This window comes from Ambystoma mexicanum, chromosome 10, assembly GCF_040938575.1.
Source record: "Ambystoma mexicanum isolate Mex_15411 chromosome 10, UKY_AmexF1_1, whole genome shotgun sequence".
Taxonomy (NCBI): Eukaryota; Metazoa; Chordata; class Amphibia; order Caudata; family Ambystomatidae; genus Ambystoma; species Ambystoma mexicanum.
The window spans coordinates 805713367-805739954 of NC_090932.1; the positions used below are offsets into that span (position 1 = coordinate 805713367).

General features: G+C 48.3%; 1 protein-coding gene across 1 annotated transcript in view; it reads right to left on the reverse strand.

The window, feature by feature from the left end:
- Positions 1-26588, reverse strand: part of KPNA4 (karyopherin subunit alpha 4) — a 422537-nt gene that overhangs the window by 257060 nt on the left and 138889 nt on the right. The window contains exon 8 of the mRNA XM_069618469.1: positions 3999-4085. Within this exon, the coding sequence (XP_069474570.1) occupies positions 3999-4085 (87 nt within the window). The remainder of the gene's footprint in view (positions 1-3998; positions 4086-26588) is intronic.

A 26588-nucleotide genomic window follows, 5' to 3' on the forward strand; every position in this document is an offset into this window, starting at 1 on the left:
CCCCCTCCCCCCCCCCCCTCCTCCTCCTCCTCCTCCTCTCCACACGTGTGTTTGTGTTTGGTGGAAGCAAGGGGTGGCATTTCAGTGGAAAGTAGGTTGAAAAGCCCAATTCTGGCCCTGGAGTGCCTGGTTTTCTTTTTGATGATAAATCTGACAATTTATGACCTTTTAGAAAATATTTGTTAAGATTGGTTAACTCCACCTGCTATACCGTGTTAACACATGGCTAACGGATCCACCATCCTGCCCCCGGTCAGGTACACTCTGTAGTCGATCGTGTTATAAAGTCATTTGGCAAGAAGGTTATCATAGCATCATAAAACTAATACCGTGACACCCCTACTAGTGAGCATTCTCATTTCTGCACTCGTGCAGCATTAAATAAACTGCATATTAACAAAGACTTTGTTTCTGTGTTTGAAATGTAGGTTTTCCTAATCAGTTTTACTGGAAGGATTGTGCTTGAGACATTACTATCAACCCAGAAATCAGGGATCACAATTTGTGTAATTACAGCATATTGGGAAGAAGAGCAAGGAGTAACTAGCAGGAAAACCCGAAGAGTGTGGTCCTCTTCCAGTGAACTGAAAAGGTGCGTTCTCAGAAGATTGGTTTGAAAAAAAGAAGCTTGAAATACCCAAAAAGTCTTCGCAAAGCTACCTCTTGGCAGTAGCTAAGGGAATTCAGGTCAAGTGGGTAAATCTGAAGAGAAGATTGTTAATTTAGGAATGTATAACATGCAATTCTTTCTCACCCTAATGCAAATATCCGCCAGAGTCAAAGCTGGGAATCTGAACAGTTTGTTATTTTATGCACTTCCCATGCTCACACCAGCTCCATTTCCCCATTACGGAGGCAGGTGAGTGGAGCAGCGATGCGCGGCGCCCATTTATGGGCCAAACACACTTGAAAGTGTCTGCATTCCCTACGAGCCCCAGCCACCATTTCCTGGTCTCTCCCCCTCCAACCCGCCTCCCATCCCGCCCACAGGCAGTGATTGGCTGCCCCTCATCTCATAACCAGCCCTCTGCCCGGCAGCCCCTGCGGCTAAGGGCCCCAAGGCCAAGGGCGGCTCCCACTATGGCGGCTCCAGAGTGTGTCTGCAGGTGTCAGCAGGGGAAGCCAATGAAGCCACCAGAAACCGACAAAACTAAGTGCTGGCATGGGTGGGGAGTAGAGCAATTACTCTACTCCAGAAAGCTCCTGCCACTCTAATTTACCTTTCAATGGCCTGCAGTATAATGTTAACCAGTACCACACCCTGAGAGAACCACAAAGATTAGCCTGCACCAAATCTAAACAGAAATGTGGTTGTCAGCATATGCCGCACTTCGATGGAACTCTCAACCTTAGCCTGCATCGCATCTAGATAGAAATAATGATTCTCTGAGAAAAGCTGCATTTAGAAGTTGTGCCCAATAGCCTCTCTGGGAAAAGTTGCATTTAGAAGTGTACCAAACAGCCTATGTGTATTTAGAAGTGTGGCTGGTTCCAGTATGGTCTGGAATGGAGGGAACGTTTGGAAGAGCATGTAAACCCTCCATATCACACCCCACGCTTACTCTCTCCTCTACATCACGCCTCAAATAGAACACAGAGATACCATGACACCATTCGGTATAACTGTTCTCATACCAACACTTCTCGCTCACTCCCCATCACTAAGTAAACACCGCTGGTTACACCCCCCCCCCCAGCCAGGCGTTCTCCTCAGGCCTAACGCAGCCACAGTCGGTCTGGATAAATCCTGCCAGAATGAACACATACCCCTGATATCAACCACCACACCTACCGCTAAGAAGCAGCTATTTCACAAATAACGCACCAGCTGCACACATACCCGGTGCGCACACGCGCCTTTTGACCCTCCCCACTCTCTACTGACTTGAACTTCGGTTCCCAAGGGCGTTCAACCTAGCAGCGCCTTCAGACTATACCAATGGTATATAAGGCGCTATATAAGTGCAAAATAACATAACATAACTTCCCATAGGGGGTGTTGTGGGCTAGGCTGTTTTTAAAATCGGGTTGAGTGAGACACCCTGGAAGGACTGTGGGGTTCAGCAGCCCCTGAGGAGAAGGTATGACTGAGTGGTCTGTTGAGATCAGGGGTTTGGGTCTGTACACAGACTAGGTTGGAGATGCATCAATGGTGTGTCCTCCAGGGTGGATGGGACTTGTGGTATGCCGGGAAAGGTTGCTTGCCATTTCGACCAGGGCTTGGGTCATGGAGTTGTTGGGCACAAAAGTCCCCCAGTAGTGCTCGGTGGTTATCCAGAGTGGTAGCTAGTGAGTCGTAAAGACTTGGCAAAATGTCTGTCGTATCCTGGTGGCCTGTAGAGGAGTAGGAAAGAGTGGGTGCAGCAGAGAGACTGACAAGGGATTCACAGTTAGCTGTGCATGGCTGGGTTGCGGTGAGCGAGATGGAGGTGGGAGGATTGTGGAGGATGGCTTCTCGGCCACCTCTGGAAAATCTGTTGTGGGAGATGAGCGAGTAGTCCGGTGGGAAAGCCTTGTGCTGGACTGGATTGATAGCCTGAGAACCATGTTTTAGTGACTAAGAGGAGATCAGGATTGTCAGAGGATAGGCGGTCATAGATGCAGTGTCGGTTTTTGGCCACAGAGCGGGCATTGAAGGTGACCAGATGGAACATGGCAGTCCCATCCCCCCCTCCCCCCGATGCTTGTGGCCGGATGGACTCCGAGGGTTGAGTGGTCGGTGGGGAGGTATCGGTTACGAGGGGGCAGTGTGGACGGTAGGGCCAGACCAGTCGGTTGACTGAACTGCAATAGAACAACCACAACAGAAATATAAAAGATCTGCCATGTTAGAACATAGGTGACCCTATTGTGCACCACAGAGACTGTAAATAGTCTGCAGTACAAAATAGCACCAAATTTGGTAGAAAATGTCCACTGCCACCAGCCATAACTATAGGGTGGTCACTGTGACCAAAAAGTCACAGGAGCAGAGATAAGGGGGAATAATAGGTAACCTTTAGCACTCCAGAAAAGGTGGTGTGATTCAATCTCTTATTGGCTAAAGTTTTAGGAAGGATACAAAGTATCCCTCGATCCCTAACAGTAGTAGGGTGCTGTGTGCTGTAAAAGTGTAACAGATTACTTTGAGATAAGGAGGAAAGCAAGATTCCATAAAAGAAGGTGAAACAAAAGAAGAGTTCCCAAAAGTCAAAAGAGTAAATAAGAATGAATGAGGGGGATTAGGATTGCCTCATTCAGGAAAGAGAAAAAGGTCCAGCAGTTCAGCTAAAAGTGCCGGGGGTCTCACTAGGAAAGGAGATTAAGAATAAAACTGGATAAATCTCCAACACCAATGTTCAAAGAAAAGAGAGCAGTTCCCTTGCAGTGTTATGTCCTAAACACTAAACCTTCGGCTCGAACTCACAACAGAAGAGTTTTAACAATCTGAATCACTGTATGAACAGCAGCAACCCGCAAGTAGAATGCACCCACCAGGCTTAAGTCATTTGTGTTAAGGTGAAACCAGTGCGCTTTTAGACTCCAAAAAATATCTTGCCAGTGCACATTTGGTCTCGCATGTTTAGCAAGGACCAATATTTGCACAACTAAAATAGTTTTACTTAAGTAGCAAAGAATTTGGCAAAATGCTACCTTGTTGTGTGACACTACATTCCCATAATAATCAGTGATACCATAGCACCATTTTTTTACATTTGTGGTTTCACTTTTTTTAATGCAATGCCCCTTCCAGTCTCAGTTTATGTTTATATCTCCTGGCAATAGAAGTGTTACTACTGCAAGTTTGCACCTTACAAAACACCAAAAAGAATTTATTTCTGAACAAAGAAAACCCACTGAGCCATCTTTTAATCATTAAAAACAAACTTCTCAATAGGCATTTCAACTTGCTGCTTTTGATCAATATAACGTTCCCAAGCAAGAGCAAACATTACCAAGTAGTGATCATGAATTAACATATTGCATGTACAGTGGATGCATCTTATCAAAATACAAACCTATGATGTTGCCTAGTGCCCAAACAGCTTGCTCGCAAACATTTTGATGGTTTGAATGCAATAATCTCAAAAAGAGCGGTACAGCATCTATAAAAAACAAAGCAGAAAATTAAGTAACACGTAGTGGAAATGAAACAGGGTCACAATAAACAAAGTTTGCCTGATCGGTCTCGGTCTGGCTCATCCACTGCTACTGTTTTTAACTCAGTTTCACTTTTTAAAGCAACAAACATGGGATCCAGTGCATTAGCACGAACTTCAGGCCTTACAACACCAGGTCAAGAATCTTGAGTTCGACTCCCATAGGGTCAGGAAGGGAGTTGGTTGTTTTTTGTTTAGTGTGGATGTAAAACTAACTTAAAAGCAAGAGCATTTCCTACCAAAAGTGGTAGCTATGTCAGGCTTAACTAAATGGCAGAAGGCTGGTAGTGAAGTACAGTTGGTCCCAATAGTCCCCACAAAATAATATTTGTACACTGAAAAATACAGTCATAACACAAAAATCATACAGAACATCTAAGTCACTTTGGGTTAACCATAGCAAATGGTAACTGATGTTGGGGAGAATTCTCATTTATGTGCCAATTCCCTTTAACCTTAGACACCCCCAGCTCTTTTACTGGACTTTAGGACTTTTTAATTTTAACCCTGCTGTGAGTGAGCCCTTTTTCTGACTCATGTATTTTGATTTGGATTATCCGTTTCCTTTGTTTTTGGAGTCTGACAAACTACATAGGCATTTTGTATGGTGACACAGCACCTTCAGTGCAGTGTTAAACAGAAATACTGAAGATTTTTCATAAGGTTTGTGTTGGGCGCATCATCAAAAATGTGCCAATTCACTCCACCTTAGAGACCCCCAGCAACTTTGCTGGATTTGGAGGACTTGATTTTTTTTTTTTACCTGGAGAGGGAGTGACTTTTTTCCCTCCACTCGTGTATTTTTGTGTGAATTTTACCGTTGTGTTTCTTTGGGGTTATGGAGTTAAACTCCATAGGCATAATCTTTTACAATTGTGTCACAGCACCCTCAGTGCAGTGGCAGAGGAAAGTCTTTTAGATTTCCCAAGGTTTAAATACCTTCCCTGGGATAAACTTCCGTTTCCCAGAGCAGTAAAGTGAAAGTGACTTAGCATTGTACTTGCTAGACCCAGCACACCATTTCTAACAAGAGAGTGCTGGAGGGGTTACTTAGTATCCCCCCATGTCTAAATGCTCATGTAACATTTTTTATGTTACCTTTTCCTCAATGAAATGGCTGGTGGTAGTGGTTTTGTTTTGAACTACCAAGGTTTGCATTTACCGCGACCCTTCACGGACCCGGTAACGTTAACCGCGGGAGCGATCTTTTTCAAAATGGTGCAGAGCCATAGTTGAACAAAATGGTCCCCCGGTTTTTTCGCCATGTCTTTGTGGAAAGGTCCTTCTAGAGTTTCTCTGCACGCCAAACCAGGTTTCGTCTTTGTTCATTCGCCTTTAGCGGGCTTCAGGAGTGAAACACGTGTCTGGGGTAGGCAGGAAGTGAGGGAGGTGCCCGAAACACCCTGTGCTTAGTCTCCTAGGAGACCCAAATGCACTCTGTGGTGAATGGCTGGCTGGCAAGGACAGCCACCCTGCTGGGTGAGTGACAGCTAGGCTGGAATGAATGGGAGAGAACTGAATGAAAGGCAAGTCTTTTGGCTTGGAAGGCAGAGTCGACCACTGGACGAAGGAACCAAAGAAGAGCTTGAAGAGGACGCCTGCTGCAACTCCGGGACCGTTGGTTTGCCCGGTGAAGCCCTACTGCAGTGACTACTTGCCAAGTTCGCATTGACAGAGAAGCCCCTGCAAGGATGACTTCTACCCTTGAGGTGGAGGGGCCAATCAACTCCATAGTAAGCCACCTGGACACCCATCTCGGAGCTGGTTTAATTTCCTCAGAGTTGCTGCAGGAACCGAATAGCAAGGGAGACGGACACCAGATTGTGTGCGTTACTTTTAAGCTGGCCTAAAGCTTTTGGAAGATCCTCCGGACTCCCACAAAGCAGGACTGACCAAGCCTGAGCCCCCTCAGCAGAGTGTGGGACCCCAGAAGTGTGGACAGTCCACCTGGACAGCAAGGAACCGCACTTCTTGCCATTTGCTGTACCGCAAGGAGCTGAAACGCTAAACAGTTTTGATGGTGCCAGTGCAGGAGTCCCCCAGACGTCCTCCCTCTTGTCCCCACGACTGAGGCCCAGGAACAGTGCGATCTGCAGAGCTGCACAGGAACAGAAGTCATCAGCTGCATCTTTTCTTCTTCACCAAGGTACTAAGTCTAAGAGAACTTACCTTACAGTAGAAGTGCTTGTAACTTCCACAACTCACATGTCTAATCAGCTTGTAGCCCTACATTTGATTTTTTTCCATCAAAGACTGCTAATAACTTGTGTGAAGACACTTCCATTACTTACCAGAAGTGCTTTTTCCCCCATCTAAGACTTTTGCCCATTGACATTGGCTTAGCCTATTGAATTGAACGACTTCTAGTGAACTCTAATATTATCTGCACTGCTTTGGACTATTTGTGGTATCTTGTTTTCTAATAACCTTTGCCTTTTACCAACTTTTAAAGAGTATTCTGAATGCCAAAAGTGAGGTATTCATGTCCCCAGCACCCTGGTTCCTGAAGTCACCTGTGGGTGTAGGTTTGCTTCTGTGGGCCATCCCAAAGGGGTATTGTCTGATTCAGAAACTCAAAGTGTACAGTATTGAAGTATATTTGTTTGTTACTGTTCTATTGCTCCCTTCTGAAGGCGGCTTTAAAACTGACTGATAAATTATTGTTTAGGTTGGGTTGCCTATACCTGTAATCAATGTTTGTAGTGTTCCCAGAGGGTACTGCATTCAAACTTTGTCCAACAGTTTGAATACCTTTTCTTGGGTGAACAATTTTCAAAATAGTAAAGTGAAATTGACTTTACTTAACTTTTCTCTTTGTAGGTCCAGCTCACACCATCTTATGTGGAGTGCTGGGGGGCGGGAGTTACTTAGTAGCCCTTAACCCTCCTCTACCCCCCCACCCCATTTACTCATGTAACATTGTTTACATTACTCATGAATAAATGGCTGGTGGCAGTTTTTACCATTGTGCTTTTCTTTCTACAGCAGGCTGAATCCTCAGCGGCAGTATAGCACCTGTGGGTGACCATTGTGTCAAAATGGCCCCAGTCGCCTTTTGCCATTTCTTGCTTGGGAGGTCTTAGTTGGGTTTTACTTTGCGTGCCAAACCAGGTTTGAGCCCTTCAATATTGCCTTTGTGCTGAAACCCACCTCTGGCTCCAGTGTGTCTGGAAGGGCAGGAAGTCTGGGAGGAGCCAGAACCTCCTCTGTCCTTTGTCACCTCTGTTACTTGAATGCACCCAGTCCTGATTGGCTGGCTATACTTGCAAGGGATAGGTAGGCTGTGCATGAATGGGAGAATCCGCTTAAAAGGCAAGGCTTCTTGGACTGAAGACAGTCGCCAACTGGAAGAAACAACCGAAGGCATTGTGAAGAGAAGCTTGCTGCGCCTTCCTGGACCGATGAACTGCCGGTGAAGCTCTGCTGCTCTGCTGAAACTGCTTTTCCAAATTGACTAGAGAAGCTCCAGAAGGGACGACTTCTTCATTTGGTATGTCGGACCAACCAACTCCGAGACGAACTTGGCTGGAAGACCTTCCCCAACTGGCCGTACTTCTTTGCTGCTAGAACCGAGTGCTCTGTAGTCTAGTACTTCTGTAAGCTGGCCAAAGCTCCAGGAAGATGCAAAGGACCCTCCCGAAGCAGGACGACCCACGCTCGAGCCACCTCACCAGAGTGCTGGACTCTAGGCGTGAAGGAAGCCCAACCTGTGTCCAAGAACCGCAGTGGTGCTATTGACTAAGCACTGAAACCGCTAAGTACCCTGATTTGAAATGAGCCCGTAGCTGCCGCGGACCTCCGAACTGCTGTGCAGGGGTCCACCAGATGTCCGTCCTCCCTCTTGTCCAGGTGACCAGAACCGGAGTGAAGCTTGAATCCAGTCCTGCCTCAGCAAAAATAAGGTCAAGCATGTTTCCGCTCTTATGAGTGGGGAGGTGATTGCACAGACCTAGATATTCTTAACTGAATGTGTAAAAGCTTACGAACAGGTTTACCTACCTTGAATAACTTTTCTTCTTGAAGTGTACCACTGGGTTCTGCTTTTCCTGATCGGCTTTATACACCTAAAACGCAGTCAAAGTTAATACTTGGGCTACAAGCAACTCAAAGCCCTCTTAAATATATGGGTCTGTACTTAACTTGAATGCTGTTCTTCTAAACTTGTAACATTTGTGCTTTCCCTGAATTGCTTTAGTGCTTTTCTAAAATAGTTTCCTAAATTACTTACCTTAAACTGTATTCTACACTTCTGAAAAGTAAACTGGGTACAACTAGCTATTTGGTAGCGGATAGTTCTGCACCAATAGGTCAATTACAACTTGAAATACTTTGTGTATTTCTTAAACTGTAATTGGGTTTTGCTTTCCCTGAATTGCTTAGTGCATTCTAAAATAGTGAGTGTTCACACTTGTCATTCGACTAGTTTGAGGTCTCTTCAGAAAGTAGTAGTGGTTTTACTAGCTCTGAACGGTGTACTGAAATGTAATGTTACAAGATGTACACTTGTAACCGGGTTGGTCTATTAAGTGAATTCTACAACCAACTGTCAGTGCATGACCACTAGGGTAAACTACATTAGAAGTTACTCACCATAGTGACTAAAGTACTCTTAATCCACTTTCCTCCATACTGCATAGGCGTCCTTTCCTAGGGACAGGAGACGGAACCTTTTTCACCAGAAAAAAAAACACCTTCCCTTTAAATTTAGAGGGGTGCGGCCCTGGGAGCATGCAATGCCCTGACTCTGCCCTCTGGTGCCACACCTCAGTCCCCATCGACAATATATTAACATTTCCTGATGACACCAGTTTTATTAGGGGGGGGGGGAGATGGTGGGACGTATGGAGGAAAGGGGACTAAGAGTACGTTAGTCACTACGGTGAGTAACTTATAATTGCTTACGTCCCGTCCCCTTTCCTCCTTACTGCATGGGCGATTACATTACAACCGGGTCTAGTCCCAGGGTGGAGAGGAGACCCTCCTTAAGCAAACAGGTTTCTAAGAAATGCCTGTCCGAAAGCCGCATCTGATCTAGAGCCGGCACCCAGATGGCTGCCCTGCTTATGACTTGCCAGGGGACATGTCGTTGGAATGTGATGGCCGTTGCCTTTGCTCTGACCGTGTGGGCGTGCATGTTGGCCGGAAGTGGCTTATGCTGTCCCTCATGGCCGAGACCATCCACCGGCCTATGGAGGCCTTGGATGCCAGATACCCTGGTCTTGAACCTACAAAGGTGACAAATACAGCGTTCGACTTGCAGAAGCCCATGGTCCTGTCCAAGTAGGATTTCAGGGCAGGCCCGACGTCGAGGCAGTGCAGAACTCTGTGCTTCATCCTTAGGTTCAGCAAAAAATGTAGCCAGCACTATTTCCTCGTTTAGATGGAAAGTAGACGGCACCTTAGGCAGGAATGCTGGGTGTGTTCGCAGGACTACTTTATTCTTGTGAAACGTAGTATATGGTTCCGAGACGACCAGCACCGGGATTTCACAGACTCTGCGAGCCGGGGTGAGGCCGACCAGTAAGGCCGTCTTGATGGTGACCAGCCTGATGTCCACGTACGCCATTGGCTCGGATGATTTGTGTGCCAGGGCACCCAAGACTATGTTGAGGTCCCATACAGGGTGTAGCCTCTTGAAGGGCGGGTAGAGTCTGGCGAGTCCTGTCAAATGCTTCTTGACAATCGGGTTGGAAGAGAAGAACACCTCTTTCGCTGAGTTTCTGTAGGCCCCGATGGCTGACAGGTAAGTGCAGCAAGTGTCGCCCTGCACGTCCGAGTGGGCGAGGTGCACCGAGAAGGCGAGCACGTCGTCGGAGGAGGGTTTTATTCTTAAGAGTGGCAGAACCTGGTCCACTTGCTCATATACTAGGCCCTGGTAGCCTTGCGTCCTGTGTGATCTCTAGATTAGCCTGTGAGAGGCTGAGGTTCCCTAGCGTGACCTGCTCAGGGACAGCGCTGTGAGGGCTAGTTTGTGGCGCGGGGTGGATGACCCTGCCGATGTGGGCCCATCAGAAGGTGAAAAGGTTGTCTCTCCAAGAGGCTGAGCAGCTCCGAGAACCATGGTCTGGCTGGCCACCATGGGGCTATTAGGATGACGCTGAGGTGGCGAGATTCCGTGATCATGCATATCACTATCAGCGGAGTGGGCGGGAAGGCGTATGCATTCACACCTTTCCACTGAATCTGAAATGAGACGCCCAGGGAGCCGTGGCCTTGTCCCTGCCAAGAGGCAAACTGTTGGCACTTCTTGTCCCAAATGGCAAAGAGGTCCACCTAGGTCCCCATCTGTTGAAGATCTCCTGCAGCACGAGGTAGTTTAGTTGCCACGCGCAATTTTCAGTGCCCAACCTTAGGTTGGATTCCCCCAGAAGGTGGACAGCCGTGAGGTAGATGTTTTCCAGTGCCCATTTCCACATGCTGACCGTCAGTCTGCACAGTGGCGGGGATCCAATACCTCCATGCTTGTTGACATAGTACATGCTGGTCGAGTTGTCTGTCTGAAAGAGGACAACCTTGCCCCCCGATGGTCGGAAGGAAGGCTCTGAGCGCTAGCCAGATGGCCTCCAGTTCCAGCCAACTGATGTGGCACTCCTGCTCCTGACGTGTCCAGGTGCCATGGACACAGTGGTTGTCCAGGGTGCCCCCCCACCCCTCCATCCCTCGAGAGAGGAGTGTGGTGATGGTGACCTGAGGGGTAGGTTGCCTGAAAGGCTTGCCCGCCCTCAGGTTTTAGTCCCTGGTCCAACATGTGAGGTCCAGGTGAAGAGATGGAGGAACGTTGACCATTCTGGCTGCACACATATCTGGTGCACACACGCACCTTATGACCCTCTCCCTCTCTACCGACTTGAACTACGGTTCACAAGGGTGCTCAACCTACCAGCGCTTTGAGAGGATACCAATGATACATAAGGCGCTATATAAATGCCAAGTAACATAACATCTCCGGCTTAGAGCCTCGTTGCTGGTTCCATGATGCTGCGAAATGCAGCTGTATCCGGAGTCTCGTGTGGGGGACTGCCAATAGGACTGCCGCCATGAGACCCAATAGGTGTTGGTACCACCAGGCCGATGTCATCTCTCTGCTGAGGAAGTGAGTAGTGGCCCTCTTGATGGCCGTGATCTTGTCTTGTCTGATGAGGACAAAGAAGGTTAGTCTCCGCGTAGGCTGCAGCTGCGGCTTCTTGAGGGTGAGCGAAAACCCCAGATCCTGCAGTGGGTTCATGAGAGCGTGGGACGTGTGGTGCACCGCTTCCGGACAAGTCACCGATGTAAGGGTAGATGTGGAGGCCCTGGGCCCTAAGGAGGGCCGCCACAGTGTTCAGTCTGCTAAAGACCATGGGGTTCGAGTTGAGGCCGAAAGGGAGCACCTTGTATTGGAAATGGTAGCCCATGATCCTGAATCGTAGAAAAGAACGAGGAGGCTGCCAAATCGGGACGTGTAAGTACGCTTCCTTCAGATCCAGGGAGCACATCCAGTCTCCCTTGCACAATGTTTCCGAAATTAAAGCTGGCGTAACCATCTTGAATTTTTGTAGAGGTAGGGAGAGGTTGAGGGTGGAAAGGTCCAGCACAACTCTCAAGCCTGCCGGGTTCTTTTTCCAGATGGCGAAAATCTTGGAGTAAAAGCCCAAGCCTTTTTGGGAGGCTGGGACTTCCTCCACTGCCTGGCTATTGCCTAGCGACCGGATCTCCGCCAGAAGAGTTGCTGTCCCAATCTGTGGGAGTGGAGGGGAAGAGGGAGGGGAGGCTGGGATGGGTAGGCAGTACCCTGTGAATACTACAGAAACGATTCAGGGGTATGAAATTCTGGTGCCAGAAATGTGCATGGAGAGCATGCCTGTCCCTCCCCCCCCCCGCCCACTGGAGACACGTGGACCCTGAGGGGCATGTCAAGCATCCCCTCCCCCCCTCTGAGGCTGTTGTGGAGTAGGGGGGACTGGAAAAAGCCCTTACTCAAGCCCCGCCACCACCTTTTTGTTGCTTGGGTCGGCGCACAGTCCGGCTGTCCAGACCTCCGCTCTTGTAAGCCGCAGGCTGTCCAGACCTCCGCTCTTGTAAGCCGCAGAACCCTCCGTATGTACGCCCCTTGTCTGAGCGCTACTGTGACTGGGTGTACGTTTCAGGCGTGGTCTTTGTAAGGATGGATAAAGACTTGGCCGTTTGTGGGCCGTTTCCCCTTTTTATCCAGCCCCTCATCCGTACTGGAGTGGAAGAGGTCACACCCCTCGAACGGCAGGTCTAAGATGTGTTCCTGGACATCTGGGTTGAATTTAGTAGCACGGAGCCAGGGTGTTCTTATGTCAGTGTCAACATGGGCCACAGTGGACTCCATGATGTCTTGTGCCACCATCTTGTCCTTTGCCATTCCCGCCTTAAAACATGATTGGCTCTGCACCGAAGTTCTGGGAGGAAATCTGCAATTTCCCGCCACAGCCTCTGGTTAATGGCTGCCAGCATGGCATCCGCTTGGCTTGACGAAGATGCAAGGATGCGTTTGAATACAGCTTCTTCCCATATGCCTCCAAGATCTTCTCCTCTTTGCCTAGCAGCGCCGCAGACTAGGAGGCCGAGGACACGACTGAGGCTTGGAGTATGGTGATGCCAAAGCAATCACTGAGGAGTGTGGCCGAGGATGGGCCGATAGCAAGAGTGTATCCCCCTCCATCTGCCTGTACATGGCGTCCAGGCATTGATTGACTGGCTGGACCGAGTGGGGCTTGAGCCAGCCCTTTTTGGCCAAGGCAATAACGTCCTTCTGCATCAGGATCCCCGTTCTCACTGCAGGACTTGGCGCAAGTATTTCGGCGAGGATTCCCCCCCCCCCTGCCCCGACCCTCTGCTGGTTGCTCAACCTCAGGTTTCAGAAGGCCCAAGTACTGTGCGAGCCCAGCAAGAGGGTTGTGGAAGGCCTTGGATGACGACTGTCTGGGTCCTTCTCCCCATCTGGATCCACCTGGTGGTCCGGCACAGGTGGAGGAGTGCTGGGAGCCGTAGGCTGAGGTGTGGGGACTGGAGCTGGAGGCTGGTACAGAATCACCTGCACTATTGATTGGGGGGCCAGAGCAGGCAGCGGAAGTTGCACAGGGGCCAGGGGCATCTGTACTGGGGCCTGCAGCACCAGAGCCAATGGTGGAGCACGTCCCTAATGGCGTCGGAGGATGACCTCCCCGCACCTGAGGAGATTTCATGAGCTCAAGGAACCCTTCAAAGAACCTGTTCCGACAGGCCTGAGGGGTGGTAGGCGATATTGACAGCATAGCGGGCAGCTGCTGGAGCCGTTGCATGCCCTGCCCATACGGACGCAGCAGGAGCCTGCCCTGCGAAAATGAAGGATAGGTTGTAGGCCACGTACCTGGTTGACCCCAGTCCCACCTTGACTCGTTCCTCCACCTGCTTCCCTTCCTTGGTGCGGCATCGGTTGGGTGTCCCCTATGTCGGGCACGGCAGCCATCTTGTCGAGCTGTCTTCCAAGTGGCTGCGTCATGTTGCGTGGCACACTGGGCCTAGCCTCGTCTAGTTGTTCATGTGGGACTCCTGGCGGTACGGCTCTTCCTGTATTTGGTTTGGTTAACAGAACCTTGGGATACCCTTATGGCACCCATGGGTGGGAGTATGATCCTGTACTCCTAGTGTATGTTTTCGGGCACCTGTGTGTGGCCCACAGAGCAGGGTATGGGCTGTTGGCAGTTCCGTGCTGAATGGACATGTGCCCTGCGCATCCTCCATTTTGGGATGCCTAGGCCCTGTCATTGGAATCAGTGGATTCCTGATGGAGACAAGATGACCCCCTGTGGCCTCTTGTCGTCCATCGCCTGTTACCATGATTATCCCCAAGTCCCGTTACCATGATTATCCCCAAGTCCCGTGAAGCCCTGACTCTGTCCCTTCCCCCTGACTGGCTGTTGGGTGGAAGTTCCATATATGGTAGTGTGGGGAAGTGCCGACCAGACTGGCTGAAGCCTTCCCAACGACAGTATGTTTTGGGTACACCCGTGGAGTGTGACCTGGGTGAATGGAGTGTGTGACGAATACGCATTCTGTGTTATGGGTGTCTAGTATCTGGTGTTTGACACAATGACCGAGACGGCCCTGCACGAAACTGGTATGAGTGCTGAATGGCAGAGTACTTGTCCGAATCCACATTCTGTGGTGCGAGTGTCTGGATGGAGAAGAATGGCCTGAATGCACTTTGTGCCTGATTGGCTGACTGAGTGAATGCCCTTCTGAGTGATTGGTTGTCTGAGTGACCCAGTAGAGTGAATGGGAGATCAACAGTTTATCTGGGGCCTCTCACTGCTAGAAATTGTTCACAAGTTGAAGTTGATACTTGATGTTTACTCTAGAAGCAGAGCCAGAAGAAGGTGAACTGCCGGTCCCTTCCATGTAATCTGAAAGCTGCTGTGTCTTAAAGAACTGATCCAAGAGAGGACCTGATAAGGAGACCTCTTCCCAAGCTATGAGGGACCATCGTGCACCAGCTGATCTTTGCCAAAGCTCCCTGGTAGACCTACGAAAGGCTGCCGACCAGAGAAGGGGACCACCGAGGAGAACGAAGAGAAGCACCGGCCAGCCAACCGCCAAGCTCCCGTTTGCCCGAGAACATTTAATCCAAGGGATCCCTTGCTCATCCTCGTCTACCGCTTTCGTCCTGCTGGAGAAAGTCAAGATCGCCAACCGAGGAGAAGCCGCCGGTGGGTTTCCAGCCATCTGAAGACCTCAGATGCTGAGGAAGCTACTGAAGCCAGCTGAGGTCATGTCCCGTTCGCCGACGACGACGACTCGACGCCCTTGCTGGTCCAAAGTTCGTCACCAACTCTTTGCGGCAACAAACCATAGTCGTTGAGGTGCACCGCACGCCTCCCCCCTGTTGCAGGACCTTTTCAATCACTCGTCTATGAGCACCGCAAAGACCGAAGCTGCTGCCTCAACGACAACGTTCGCCCTTTCTACATCTCAGAAGTTCAATGACCCGTGGCTCCCGCTTGAAAATGAGCGCACTCAGAAGGGTCCATCGATTCCCCGACGAAGAACTCTACAACACAAGGTACATTTGGGTTGAAGAACTATAGAAGACTAATAAACAATACACGGACTGGGCTTGTACGATTATCTATTTACAGGTTGCCCAGGTAGGGGGAATCCTCATGCGCTCAACTGTGTCTAGTGAAAGGGGCCCAGTATTCTGCCAATTGTCTAACCAATTTATCTTCCTTCTAAATCTAGGGTCGATATTTTACTGTGTTGATTTGTATGCTATTTGGGTCTGTCAGCCATAGTTGCATTTTAATGGAATCAGTAAGAGTGGTACCACCCAGAACTGTACCATTTACCATTTTGAAATTGTCGGAGCGCAAAGTGTATTATCGTGATAGTGTATAGAACATTGAAACTTATTTATATAAAGACTGTTTTAAATAATATCACCTCCTGAGAAGCAAGGCCTTGATTGCTCGTCCACTGTTACCAACAATAGAGAATCTTGGCTGGGGTCCTCTGTGCCTTTCCTGTGTCATATAGATAGGAGTACAGACGCCCCCCCTCCAGTGCATTTCTTTACCGGGGGTTGGGGAGGGACTATTAAGGGGAGGAGGAGACAGACGAAGTTGTTATCATACTAGGTCCAGGGACAATTCTGATAAAGTGCATAGAAGAAAGTGGAGGAGAAAGGGAGAGGGGGAAGAGAACAGAGTAATCATTCAAGAAGAGTTGAGAAGCAAGAGCGGAGAGCAAAAACAATTGCAGAAGTTGGTAGTAACACAATGTTGCAAGCCTGGATACAAGATGAAGATGGGAACAGCATGATTCAGGGCCTCCACGAGAAAGGGTGACGCACTGTGAATCAATGAAGTCCATAAAAGTCAAATCCAGCATTGGCCACAAGACGGTGATGGTGAAACCACAATGTATCGGGACAGTTTCCTGCAGAAGTAGGCTGGAGGGGAGGAAGGGGGAGCAGGGTAGAAGAATCAAGCAAAACAGGCAACGCCTGTGTGCGAGAAGGGGGGCACAAGGGAACATCACAGGAGGACCAGAGGGGTGGGAATGGCCTGCGGGGACAGAGGGAGTAAACATGTTGGTGTGCGCTTACCTGCCATCTGTGCAGGGGTTCGGGCCCTGGATCCTACTGGTCTTAATAGGTCCAAACAGGAATTGCCCTTTTATTTGTCTGCCCTTCGGACGCCAGGGCAAGAGAGGCCCTTGATCAAAGAGTTAAGAGCAGGAAGGAAGAGGCAGGGCTAAGAAGGTGGGTGGTGCTTAGGCAAGGTGACCTAGATCCACTTGCACCTGCTCCCCATCTGCAAAGGAAAAGAGGCTGGAGGGCCCCTTAAGTAGGGAAAAAGCAGCAACCAGGAAGGCACCAGGTGGGCTGGGCTTGCTAAGTGTGGAAAAAGAGCAGCAACAAGGAAGGCACTATGTTAAATGGCTGGTGGAAGTGGTTTAATTTTTCCTACCATTGTTTCCTACCGCAGACTGAACCCTCAGCTGCAGTACAGCACCCATGGGTGACCATTTTGTCAAAATGGCCAGACTTATTTTTTTTGACATTTTCAGTTTGTGAGGTCTTTCTGGGGTGTTACTCTGGCTCCAGTGCGTCTGGAAGGACAGGATTTAGTCAGGGTCCCAAAACTCCCTTGTCCTATGTCTCTAGGAATGCCTGAATGCAGCCAGTCCTCATTGGCTGTCCTTTCAGGAAAGCCACCCTACTGTTTTTTATATTTCAGTCCCTCATAGGTGGTAACTTGTTTTAGACATATCGCTGGGAAAGGCTTGTCTAGACTACATTAGAAGATTCAAGTATACTCGCATGCCCCCGAGAACCTGTTTAACCTTTTTCTTTAATTTAACCTTTCCTCTGTGCAACCACAGAATCTGCAAAAGTTTAACTAGTGATATATAAATGCCATCCATTACTGTCGTGAATGAAGTCAGCTCTGGGTGTAGGAAGTGTGTAAAAAGCATCTCTAAAGATTATCCACTAAACTTATGCTGATTCTGGAAAAGTATTTTAAAGCCGGTCCGATAGCACAGCGAGTAGAGTGCTCGCTTCGACATCTGTGCAGAGCCTGCTGATGCAGGTTCAAATCGCGGCAGGGCCAAACTCAGCCATTCATCCTTCTGAGGTCGATAAATGAGCACCACACCCTGTGGGTAATAATTAGCGCTCAGATACCTGAGGGTTCGTAGCGCTATATAAGCTAAATTATTATTTTAGTATATTAGATATCTTGCTTTTTTTTTTAAAGAACAATTATTTAAAAATTGATGTTAAATAAGGAACAAGTTACTTACCTGTAACTATTGTTCTCCAGCATGGATTCACATGCTCATGAATATTCCCCGTCAGGCCAGGAATCCTCAGTAAAAGAATTACCAGTTTCACTGAGCTGTGAGTCATACTGCCCCTAGCCAATGACTGCCCTCTCTCCAAGCCCCTCCTCTGGCAGCATTCTTCAGATTTGGTAGCGCGTAAAGTGGCAGTACGACCATGAAAAGTCAGAGGAGGGCTCCTCCTCCTCAAAGTGCAACTCCTGGTTTGACTCCGACCTCGTCACCCATAAACGCAAGTGCAGGGTGGCTGAGAGGCAATGGCTAGCTTCTTGCACATCCTCTGAAACTGACCTGCTCCAAAGGCAATACCATCTCTCTGTCTGCACTAAGAAGAGGGCCCACATCCAAGCCTGCGTGTCTGCAGCATCTAACAACTCCACCAAACTCTAAAATCTGCAAGGAACTGGCCAATCCTGCTGCAGTCTACCTTTCCTGTCCCCTCCCAGGACCTCTGCACAGCCCTGGCTTCTCATTTCATCTCTAAAACACAGTACATCCTGGCCACCTTCTCGTCCTCGCCTCTACCTCCGGCCCCCCTGTGGCCACCTCTACTCCCTCTTTCTCCGCCTTTCCTCCGTTCTCCCCTGACAAGGTTTCTAGACAAGTCTGATATATGAAAGTATTGTCAAAACAGGTTCTTCCCTGTTCTTCCAGAACCATCAATGAGACCCCCTCGCTCCTGCCCTGGCTGACGTCTGCTACCACTCCTTCACCACTGTATTCTTCCCTTCCCCCTGAAGCACTCTTGTGCACACTCTTATCGACTGGCTAACTATCGCCCGATCGCCATCACTCCTTTCCTGGGTAAACTCCCGGAAAAGCGGGCCATCTCCAGGATTAATCTTCACACTGAATATGTTGGTTGTCTCCATGACCATCAGTCTGGCTTCAGAGAAACCCGTTGTGGACCACAGGTTGGGACATACGGACCGCAACATCAGATGGTTTGTTTAACAAACCATCAGAACTCCAATGAGAGGAAGTGATATGTCAAGCATGTTACATCGGGCTGAACAGAGATGATTTATTCCCTGGACAGTGTGAAACAGGGCTTGAATATCTCAATAGAATGGAACAAATTGATAGTGTCATGAACTATTAGTGCTGAGGCTAGTATTTAACCAGCCACTTAGTTTCATCCACTAAGGAGTGATGTGTACCATCATTTCCCTTTTGGGTTCACCATGCACCAGGGACCGTCAATGGTGTCATTTGCACCATCAATTGTGCAGGAGCATTTACCCACTATAGGATGGATGTTTGCAGATCCATATACACTCATGTCTCCAGCCCACTTGTGCTGGGAGGAGAATTTAACCGACTATACATTGTATGTATACTGGGTGCATTTTTTTCAATCTAGTTCTCACCTTTCAAAAAAAAAAAAAAAAAAAAAAAAAAAATAAAATTACAATTTTTTTAATCTATTCTTTCCCACTAAGATTCGCCACAGCAAGAGACACCCAATCGAGGTTTTAGATGCGGAGTGCAAGTTGACTAAGTATCTGCCGTGAAAAATCAGTCCTCTTTCTAGCCTCAGTGAGGCTTTTTAGACAGAATGGTGTCACGCCCAGTTTTTTGTGTGCCTGAATCGAGGGTGTTGTGCAGTTCGCCCCCATACTGTGCAGAAGCTACATTTGAGCTCATGTGTAAAATGTAGGTAAGCGATGCGTCATTGGGCTACTGGATAGTCCCAATTACTGCATGGGGGACTGAGTGTTCACCAACAGTGGCCGTATGCAGGAGTTTACAGTCCCAGTAAGACGAACAGTGCTAATATAAGCACGACCGTACCGCGAGAAAGTTCTGCTCATTGGCAGTGATGAGGAAAGGAGGTCTGCATGTGTTTAGATAGACAGACGGCTTAGCGAGACTAATAGTGCGGATAGATGCACTCCCCCATTGCAAGACATTTTTGCTTGTTGGTAGCGAAGAGGAATGGATGTGTTTTTTAGCTGTACTGAGCCACACAGTACGGAACTGGTGGTTCAATGGCGGCGTTCTGTATATAGTGTTGAAATATACAGCTAATGCACCCATCCACGAGCTTTGCACCTATAATGCTCATACAATAGCTGTTGCTGTAATCAAGCTTGGTTACACATATAATTAGGCAGGTGATCTCCAATACCATGTTGCAATAGCATGACACTGATGGCTACTGTGAGTACGGAGACGTTTCCATTCGTATTGAGGCACTTGGATTTGCATGATTACCACTATATTGGGGACTGGATTTGCAATATTGCCGTGGTAGGCTCCAACTAGCTTCTTACTGTGTTTGTTTAGAACCTACTGGATATCAATACTCTAGACGTCTGACATATGCCACAGTGTCCCGACGAGGCACCGACCAGTACACAATCGGAACACTGTTGAGTCCATGGCATCACGCTTCTGCATTTGTGAGGACTAAATATTATGTGGTCAGTAAATTGCTGCAGCTGGTCCCCCCCAGGCCTCCTCCAATTGGTTTCCATCTGGCATGGATCAACTGCGCGATGACCAACTGTTAGGCAAAATTGCATGCAGTACCCTCTGGGACCACACACCATAAGGAATACATGTGTAAGCCAAACCAACCTTTGGTGTAAGCCAAACCAACCTTTGGTGTAAGCCTGTACCACAGTTAATGGAGTCTCTTCAGTTCCAGTAGCTGTAGATTCAAGCGCACAAACTGGTATCCCTCTCCCTGGTTAATCCTAACCAGCCTTGAAAATAGTATCCAGGTGGCTTACGAGTTGATTGGTCCCACCAACAAAGTGAAAAGTCATTCTTGAAGAGGCTTCTGTCGAGATGAACTTGGCAATTCGGACCTGCAGCAGGGCTTCACTGGCAAACCAATGGTCCAGGAGTTGCAGCAGCCAGCCTCTTCAAGCTCTTCTTCGGTTCTTTTGTTCCAGTGGTCGACTCTGCTTTCCAGTCCAAGAAACTCGCCTTTTAAACAGTTCTCTCCCTTTCATTTCAGTGGAGCCGTCACTCACCCAGCAGGGTGGCTGTCCTTGCCGGACAGTCAGCCAGCCAATCACGCCAGAGTGCATTCCTAGGAGACCAAGCACAGGGAGTTCGGGCACCTCCCTCACTTCCTGCCCACCCCAGACACTCAGGCACGAGAGGCGGTCTTCAGTCCTGAAGCCTGCCAAAGGATCTTTCCAAATAAACGCTGAAAAAAGAAGACTGGGACCTGTTTTTTTTTTTTAAAAAAAAAGGGGGGCTTAAGGTGCCATCTTGAAAAACACGGCTCCTGTGATTTTTAGCTACCCGTGTTTGCGTTCAGGAAAAATCATGGTAGTTTGTTGTAAAACCACTGCCACAAGCCATTTTGATAGAAAAAAGGGTAGCATTTGACCGCTACACAAGTTTCTAGACACAGGGGATACTAGGTAACCCCTCCAGCACTCTATGGGAAGGTAATGTGTGCTGGGTCTAGGAATTTAAAAATAGTAAAGTCAATTTAACCTTACATTCTATGGGAAACAGTTTATCCCAGAGAAGGTATTTAAACCTTTGGGAACTCTAAAAAGACATCCCTGTGTCACTGCACTGAGGGTGCTGTGTAACGCACATGAAGATGCCGATGGAGTTATCTTAAAACTCCATAACCAAAAGAAACAAACACAGAAAACAAACAGGATTTAAAAGGTTCAGAGTCCCAAAGTTCAGCAAAAGAACTGGGGTCTCTACGGTAGAGGGAATTCGAACATTTATGAGAATGCTCTTTAACACTAACCCTGGGAGACCACATAGAATCTGAAAATGAAGGAACCAGGTTCTGTTGGGCGACTACACTATATCGTATGAATAAGTGCATTGTGCATAATGTGCGCCATTGAACTATGGCAATTTGCTGATTACCCTCATTAAGAACTAGGGAGATTAGCACTTTAGGTGAGCATGGGTTCTCACCCCTTTTTCAGGCTCCTTTTACTGATCACACTAGAAGCCTGAAGGATAAGTTCCTCCATTGACACTAGCCCCATCACTGAAGGCGAGTGCCAATTAGTATTATTGTTGGTGTACACACAAATAATCAGTGTTGTTATTAAATGAGAGTTGAGAGAGTAATGGTTTGTTACTGTTTGTTTGATTTTGTAGATTTGGCTCCAGAAGACATCTTTCACCTATTGTCATTAGGGTACACCACAACGTAGGTCCATCTTCATCCTGAATAAGGTCGAAGCATACTGGGCCAATTAGAAATAGGCCACGAGAACACAACTGAAACATATTTAGATCCTGTGAATAAGCTATACTGATATTCTATTAATAACACACAAACTATTGCTTTAGGTGTAATACAAATGCACACTGAGGTGCTGGTTTTATGTGCAGGTACAATCACCTGTTTTGTATAAAAAGTGATCATTTAGTGTGCAGAATGTGTAGATGTTGAACTGTTGTGAATTAAGGTATTTTATGAGCAAATGGTACTGAAATGGTTTTGTGAAGAAATAAAAATAAGTCAATATAAATATAAAATGGTTTATTGAACATAAGTGATCTCTCTAGCCTCATTCACCTACTTTCATGGCTTCAGAGCAGCCAGAAGCACGGACATTGCTCTCCTGAACATCTTTGAAGACCCGCTCTCTAACCTGGATTCTAATCTCCCTTCTGCCCTCATCTTACTCCATCTCTCTTCTGCGTTTGACACGGTCAACCATGCGATCCTGCTCAATCGTCTCCACGATAACGCGTTCCTCTTAGCGACCCTCCCAGGTCCAACTTGGGTCCTTCATCTCATCTATCTCGCTCTCTGCCTGTGGGGTTCTCTAGGAGTCTAACTTCTCTCCCTGGCTGTTCAACTAATACCTGGCACCTCTCGCCCACTGCATTGACGCTCTCTGCTCCAACTTTCAGTGCTATGCGGATGACACAGCTCATTTTTAGGCTCCTCTCCGTCACCTCTTCTCTCATCTCCAACTGTCCGCTATCCAGGAGTGGTGTGCTGCCAACAATCTCTGCCTTAATGCCAGTAAGACAGGAGATTTTCATCAGCACACCTGCATCCTCCTTTCTCGTCACTCTCTGGCCGGCCTCCCTTGGCCCTCTTCCTGCTCCCACCTCATCTCTGCATCTCCTCAGAACTATTCTTCCTTTCCTCTCCTTCCCCCAGAAGCTCACTGTCTCTAGAGCTCTGGTTCTCACTAGGCTGGACTACTGCAACAGCATCTTTCTAAATCTGCCTACTTCTACACTGCGCCCTCTAACTCATCCAGAACATGACTGAGACTTGTCCTTGGCCTCAAGCCCAGGGATCGTACCTCTCCAGCACTGAAAGCTCTGCACTGGCTCCTAGTGGCTGCAAGGATTAAGATCAAGACACTCTGCATTGTTCACAAGGCCTTCTGGGGCCTGGGTCCTCAATACCTCCAACTCTCTTCATAAATGCCTTCCTACTCTAGCACTTCGCTCCTCCTACTCCCTCAGGGTCAGTGGCTTCTCAACAAGTTGGTGGTAGATCCATCTCTTCAGATGGGGCCTCCCTCTGGGACAGCCTCCTTGAAACTTGAGAGCCATTTCCAGTTCACGAAGCACCTCAAGACCTTACTCTTTTCTTCTGCCTCCTCTGATCCTCTCCCCTACTGATTTCCTGTCAGATCCTGCACTGGTCACCTGGCTACCCTCCTGGTCCCTGCCCACCCAGTGGCACACCTGCACTGCAACCCTACAGTCCCCTACCTGCACTTTTGGTTACCTGCTGTCTGCACTTACCATTGCACCTGCCACCTGCTGGCCACACTTGTTATTGTTTTTCTCCCATGCACAGCACTGCCACCTCCCCTTTCGCCTGGCACTGCCCCCCCTCCGCTGCACTTGCGATCTCAAGGTCACTTGGGCTAGTAAGATTGTTCTGTCCTCACTCTGTTTCCCCCTTCCTTGCCTCATTGCGCTTTGAAAAATAGGTACTTTACAAATGCAATATCATAACAATAGTTACAGGTAACTTGTTCCTTCTCCAGCATGGGGTCTGGCATGGATTCACACGGTCATGACTAAAGAAAAAGCAATGACAATTATTTACCGTAAAAGCATTTCTGATGATTGTATCTGCCTAGCTTCACATGCTGTGCATAGTCCGACATCCAGTGGTCACTGCGGAGTATTGCATTTTGTTTTTCGTATTCGAAAAGGGGACGTCGACATAGGCGTGTCTGTAATACTATCCCTATAGTGATGTGTAGTGTACCCAAAATCCATCACGCGTCGAGGTCCCTCTATTTTTTCTGCCCTGAGGGAGCCTTCCGAGTACAGAAAAGAGAAGGTAATAAGACGTCTATGTTCCTTCCATCCGCACGGGGAGGAAGGGTGGGCCCATGTGAATCTAAGCAGATACCGTAAAAGCATTTCTGAGGATTGTAAGTAATGCATGTCTTCTGATGTTTGTTAATCTGCTTAGAATCACATGCTGTGCATAGACTAGCGAGCAGTACCCGGAGTTGGAGGTGGGTTGTGAGAAGGAACAGTAGAGAAAAGATATCTTAGTACTGCTTGTCCCACCTGGGAATCAGATCTAGAATGAGTATGTAGGCAATAGTGTTTTGTAAAGGCGTGTACAGAACTCAGGTTGCCGCTTTGCAAATAGACTCGAGGGGTACATTTGCAATGAATGCTATGGATGCCCCAGTGCCTCGAGTAGAATGTGCTCTTGGCTTGAAGGGTAGTTCTCTCTTAGCAAGAGAGAAACCGAGTGATGCATTGGACAATCCATCTAGATATAGTGGATTTAGGAACATCACCTTCTCTTCCTGCCGCCACCGAGACAAAGAACCGAGTCTCTCTCAGTGGTCTAGTTCTTTCCATATAAAACATGACCGCCCTGCGCACATCGAGTGTGTGTGTAGGCTTTTTTTTCTCCCAAGTTTGATGGGTTTTGAAAGAACGTTGGTAGCTCTATAGATTGGTTGACATGGAATTTGGAAAATAATTTTGGTGCAAACCTAGGGTGTGTGCATAGAACCACCTTATCTTTCAACTGTTACAAAGGGATCTAGTTTGGAGAGCGCTTGTAGTTCACTCACTCTCCTAATGGAGGAGATGGCGATTAAGAAAGCAGTTTTAAGAGTGAGATTCTTAAGGGTTGCTTTGTGCATGGGTTCGAAGGGGGAGCCCATTAGCCTGGTTAGTACAGCATTTAGGTCCCATCCGGGAGCTGGGTTAGATATAGGGGGGTGGATCCTTTTCACTCCCTCCATGAAGGCTTTTATAACTGGAACTTTCCACCATGACACCTTGTGTTGAGACGTAGTGTAAGCGTAGAGTGCAGCTAGTTGAACTTTAATAGAATTGAAGACTAATCCTGAGTCTAACAAGTGAGTCAGGTATAGAACAATTTGTGTGGGAGAGCAGTCAACTGGGTTGACGCTGTTCGCCCTACACCAGATGACGAACCGTTTCCACTCGCTAGAGTAGCAGTAATGCGTGTTCGGTTTCCTTGCCTCTCTAAGGATGTCCATGCATCTCTGTGGGAGCTGCAAATGTCCAAATTTTATGACCTCAGGAGCCAGGCTGCTAAGTTCAGGGTCTGTGGGCATGGGTGCAGCGTTCTGCCCCTGTCCTGTGACAGCATGTTGTACGGGCAGGGTAGTTTCACCGGTGGGGAAAGAGACATCGCCATCAGGTGAGCGAACCAGGGTTGGCAGGCCCACATGGGAGCCACCAGTATCATGGTAACTGGTTCCTGGTGCATCTTGTGCACTATCTCGTTGAGAAGGGGAGTCCGGGGGGAGGGCGTAAACAAATTTCCCTGACCATGAAATCCAGAGACTGTTTGCCTTGGAGCGGTTCTGGGGTACCTGGAGGCGTAATCTTGGCATTGGGTGTTTCGAACAGATCCATTTCTGGGAAGCCCCATGTTGCGAAAACGTTGGAAACAATGTCTTCTTGTAATCGCCATTCGTACTTTGCGGGCAGAGGGAAGTCTCGGCTGAGTTTGTCTGCCAGAAGATCGAGTTCCCCTGGTACATGTTGGGATAATGGGAACATGTGTTTGAGAGCTCACTTCCATATGTTCTGAGACAGCTTGGACAGTCCTGGAGAGGGAGTGCCCCCCTACTTGTTCAGGTAGTACATGGCCGTGGTGCTGTCTGTTAGGACCAGCACTGTCTTCCCTTGAAGGTGTGTCTGGAAATCCTTTGGTGCTTTGAAGACTGCCAGTAGTTCCAGCAAGTTTATGTGTTTGGAAGCCACATTTTGGGTCCAAACTGTGCAGTCTGATGGGAAAGGTGAGCACCCCATCCTGTGGGAGATGCGTCTGTGGTTAGAGTGGCTTCCACTGTGGGGGTGGCGAATGGTCTCCCTATTACAAGGTTTTCCTTCGACCACCACCGTAGCGAGAGAACCAGGGCCTGCGAGACCACCACTAAATGGTCCCATTGTCCGCTGGCCTGACACCACTGGCTGTTGAGCCACTCTTGCATTGGACGCAGTCGCACGTGAGGTACCAAATAAATACATGACGCCATCATTCCTAGCAACTGCATGGCCTTGCGTACCGTCACCCATCGACCGGCTACATATTGAGGGATCTGAAACAGCATATTTTGGACCCTCTCACAGGGGAAGACGAGGCCGTCCTTTGTTCGAATTAGAGCCCCTAGGAATTGCTTGACTTGACTGGGGTCTAGGCTGGACTTCTTCTCGTTGATGGAGAAGCCCAGGTGGAACAAAAGGTCTACAGTCTTTTGGGTATTTGAAAAGCATGTCTCGTAAGAATCCCCTGTTATGAGCCAATCGTCGAGGTAAGGGTATACTGGAATGGACAACCTGCGCAGGTGGGCTGCTGCCACTGCCAGTACTTTCGTGAATACCCTCAGTGCTGACGCTATGCCGAAGGGTAGCACTTTGAACTGGTAGTGCTTGTCCTCTATCATAAATGAGGTATTTTCTGTGCGCTGGCAACATTGAAATATGGAAGTATGCATCTTTCATGTCCAGTGTTGCCATGTAATCCCCCTGAGATAGCAGGGTAATTACTTCCTGTAAAGTCACCATGCGAAATTTTTGAGGTTTGACAAATTTGTTCGCTGGGCGAAGGAAGATCTAGTACAGGGCGCATGGTTAAATTATTATTATTTTTTTTTGGTACAAGGAAGTACACTGAATAAATATCCTCCT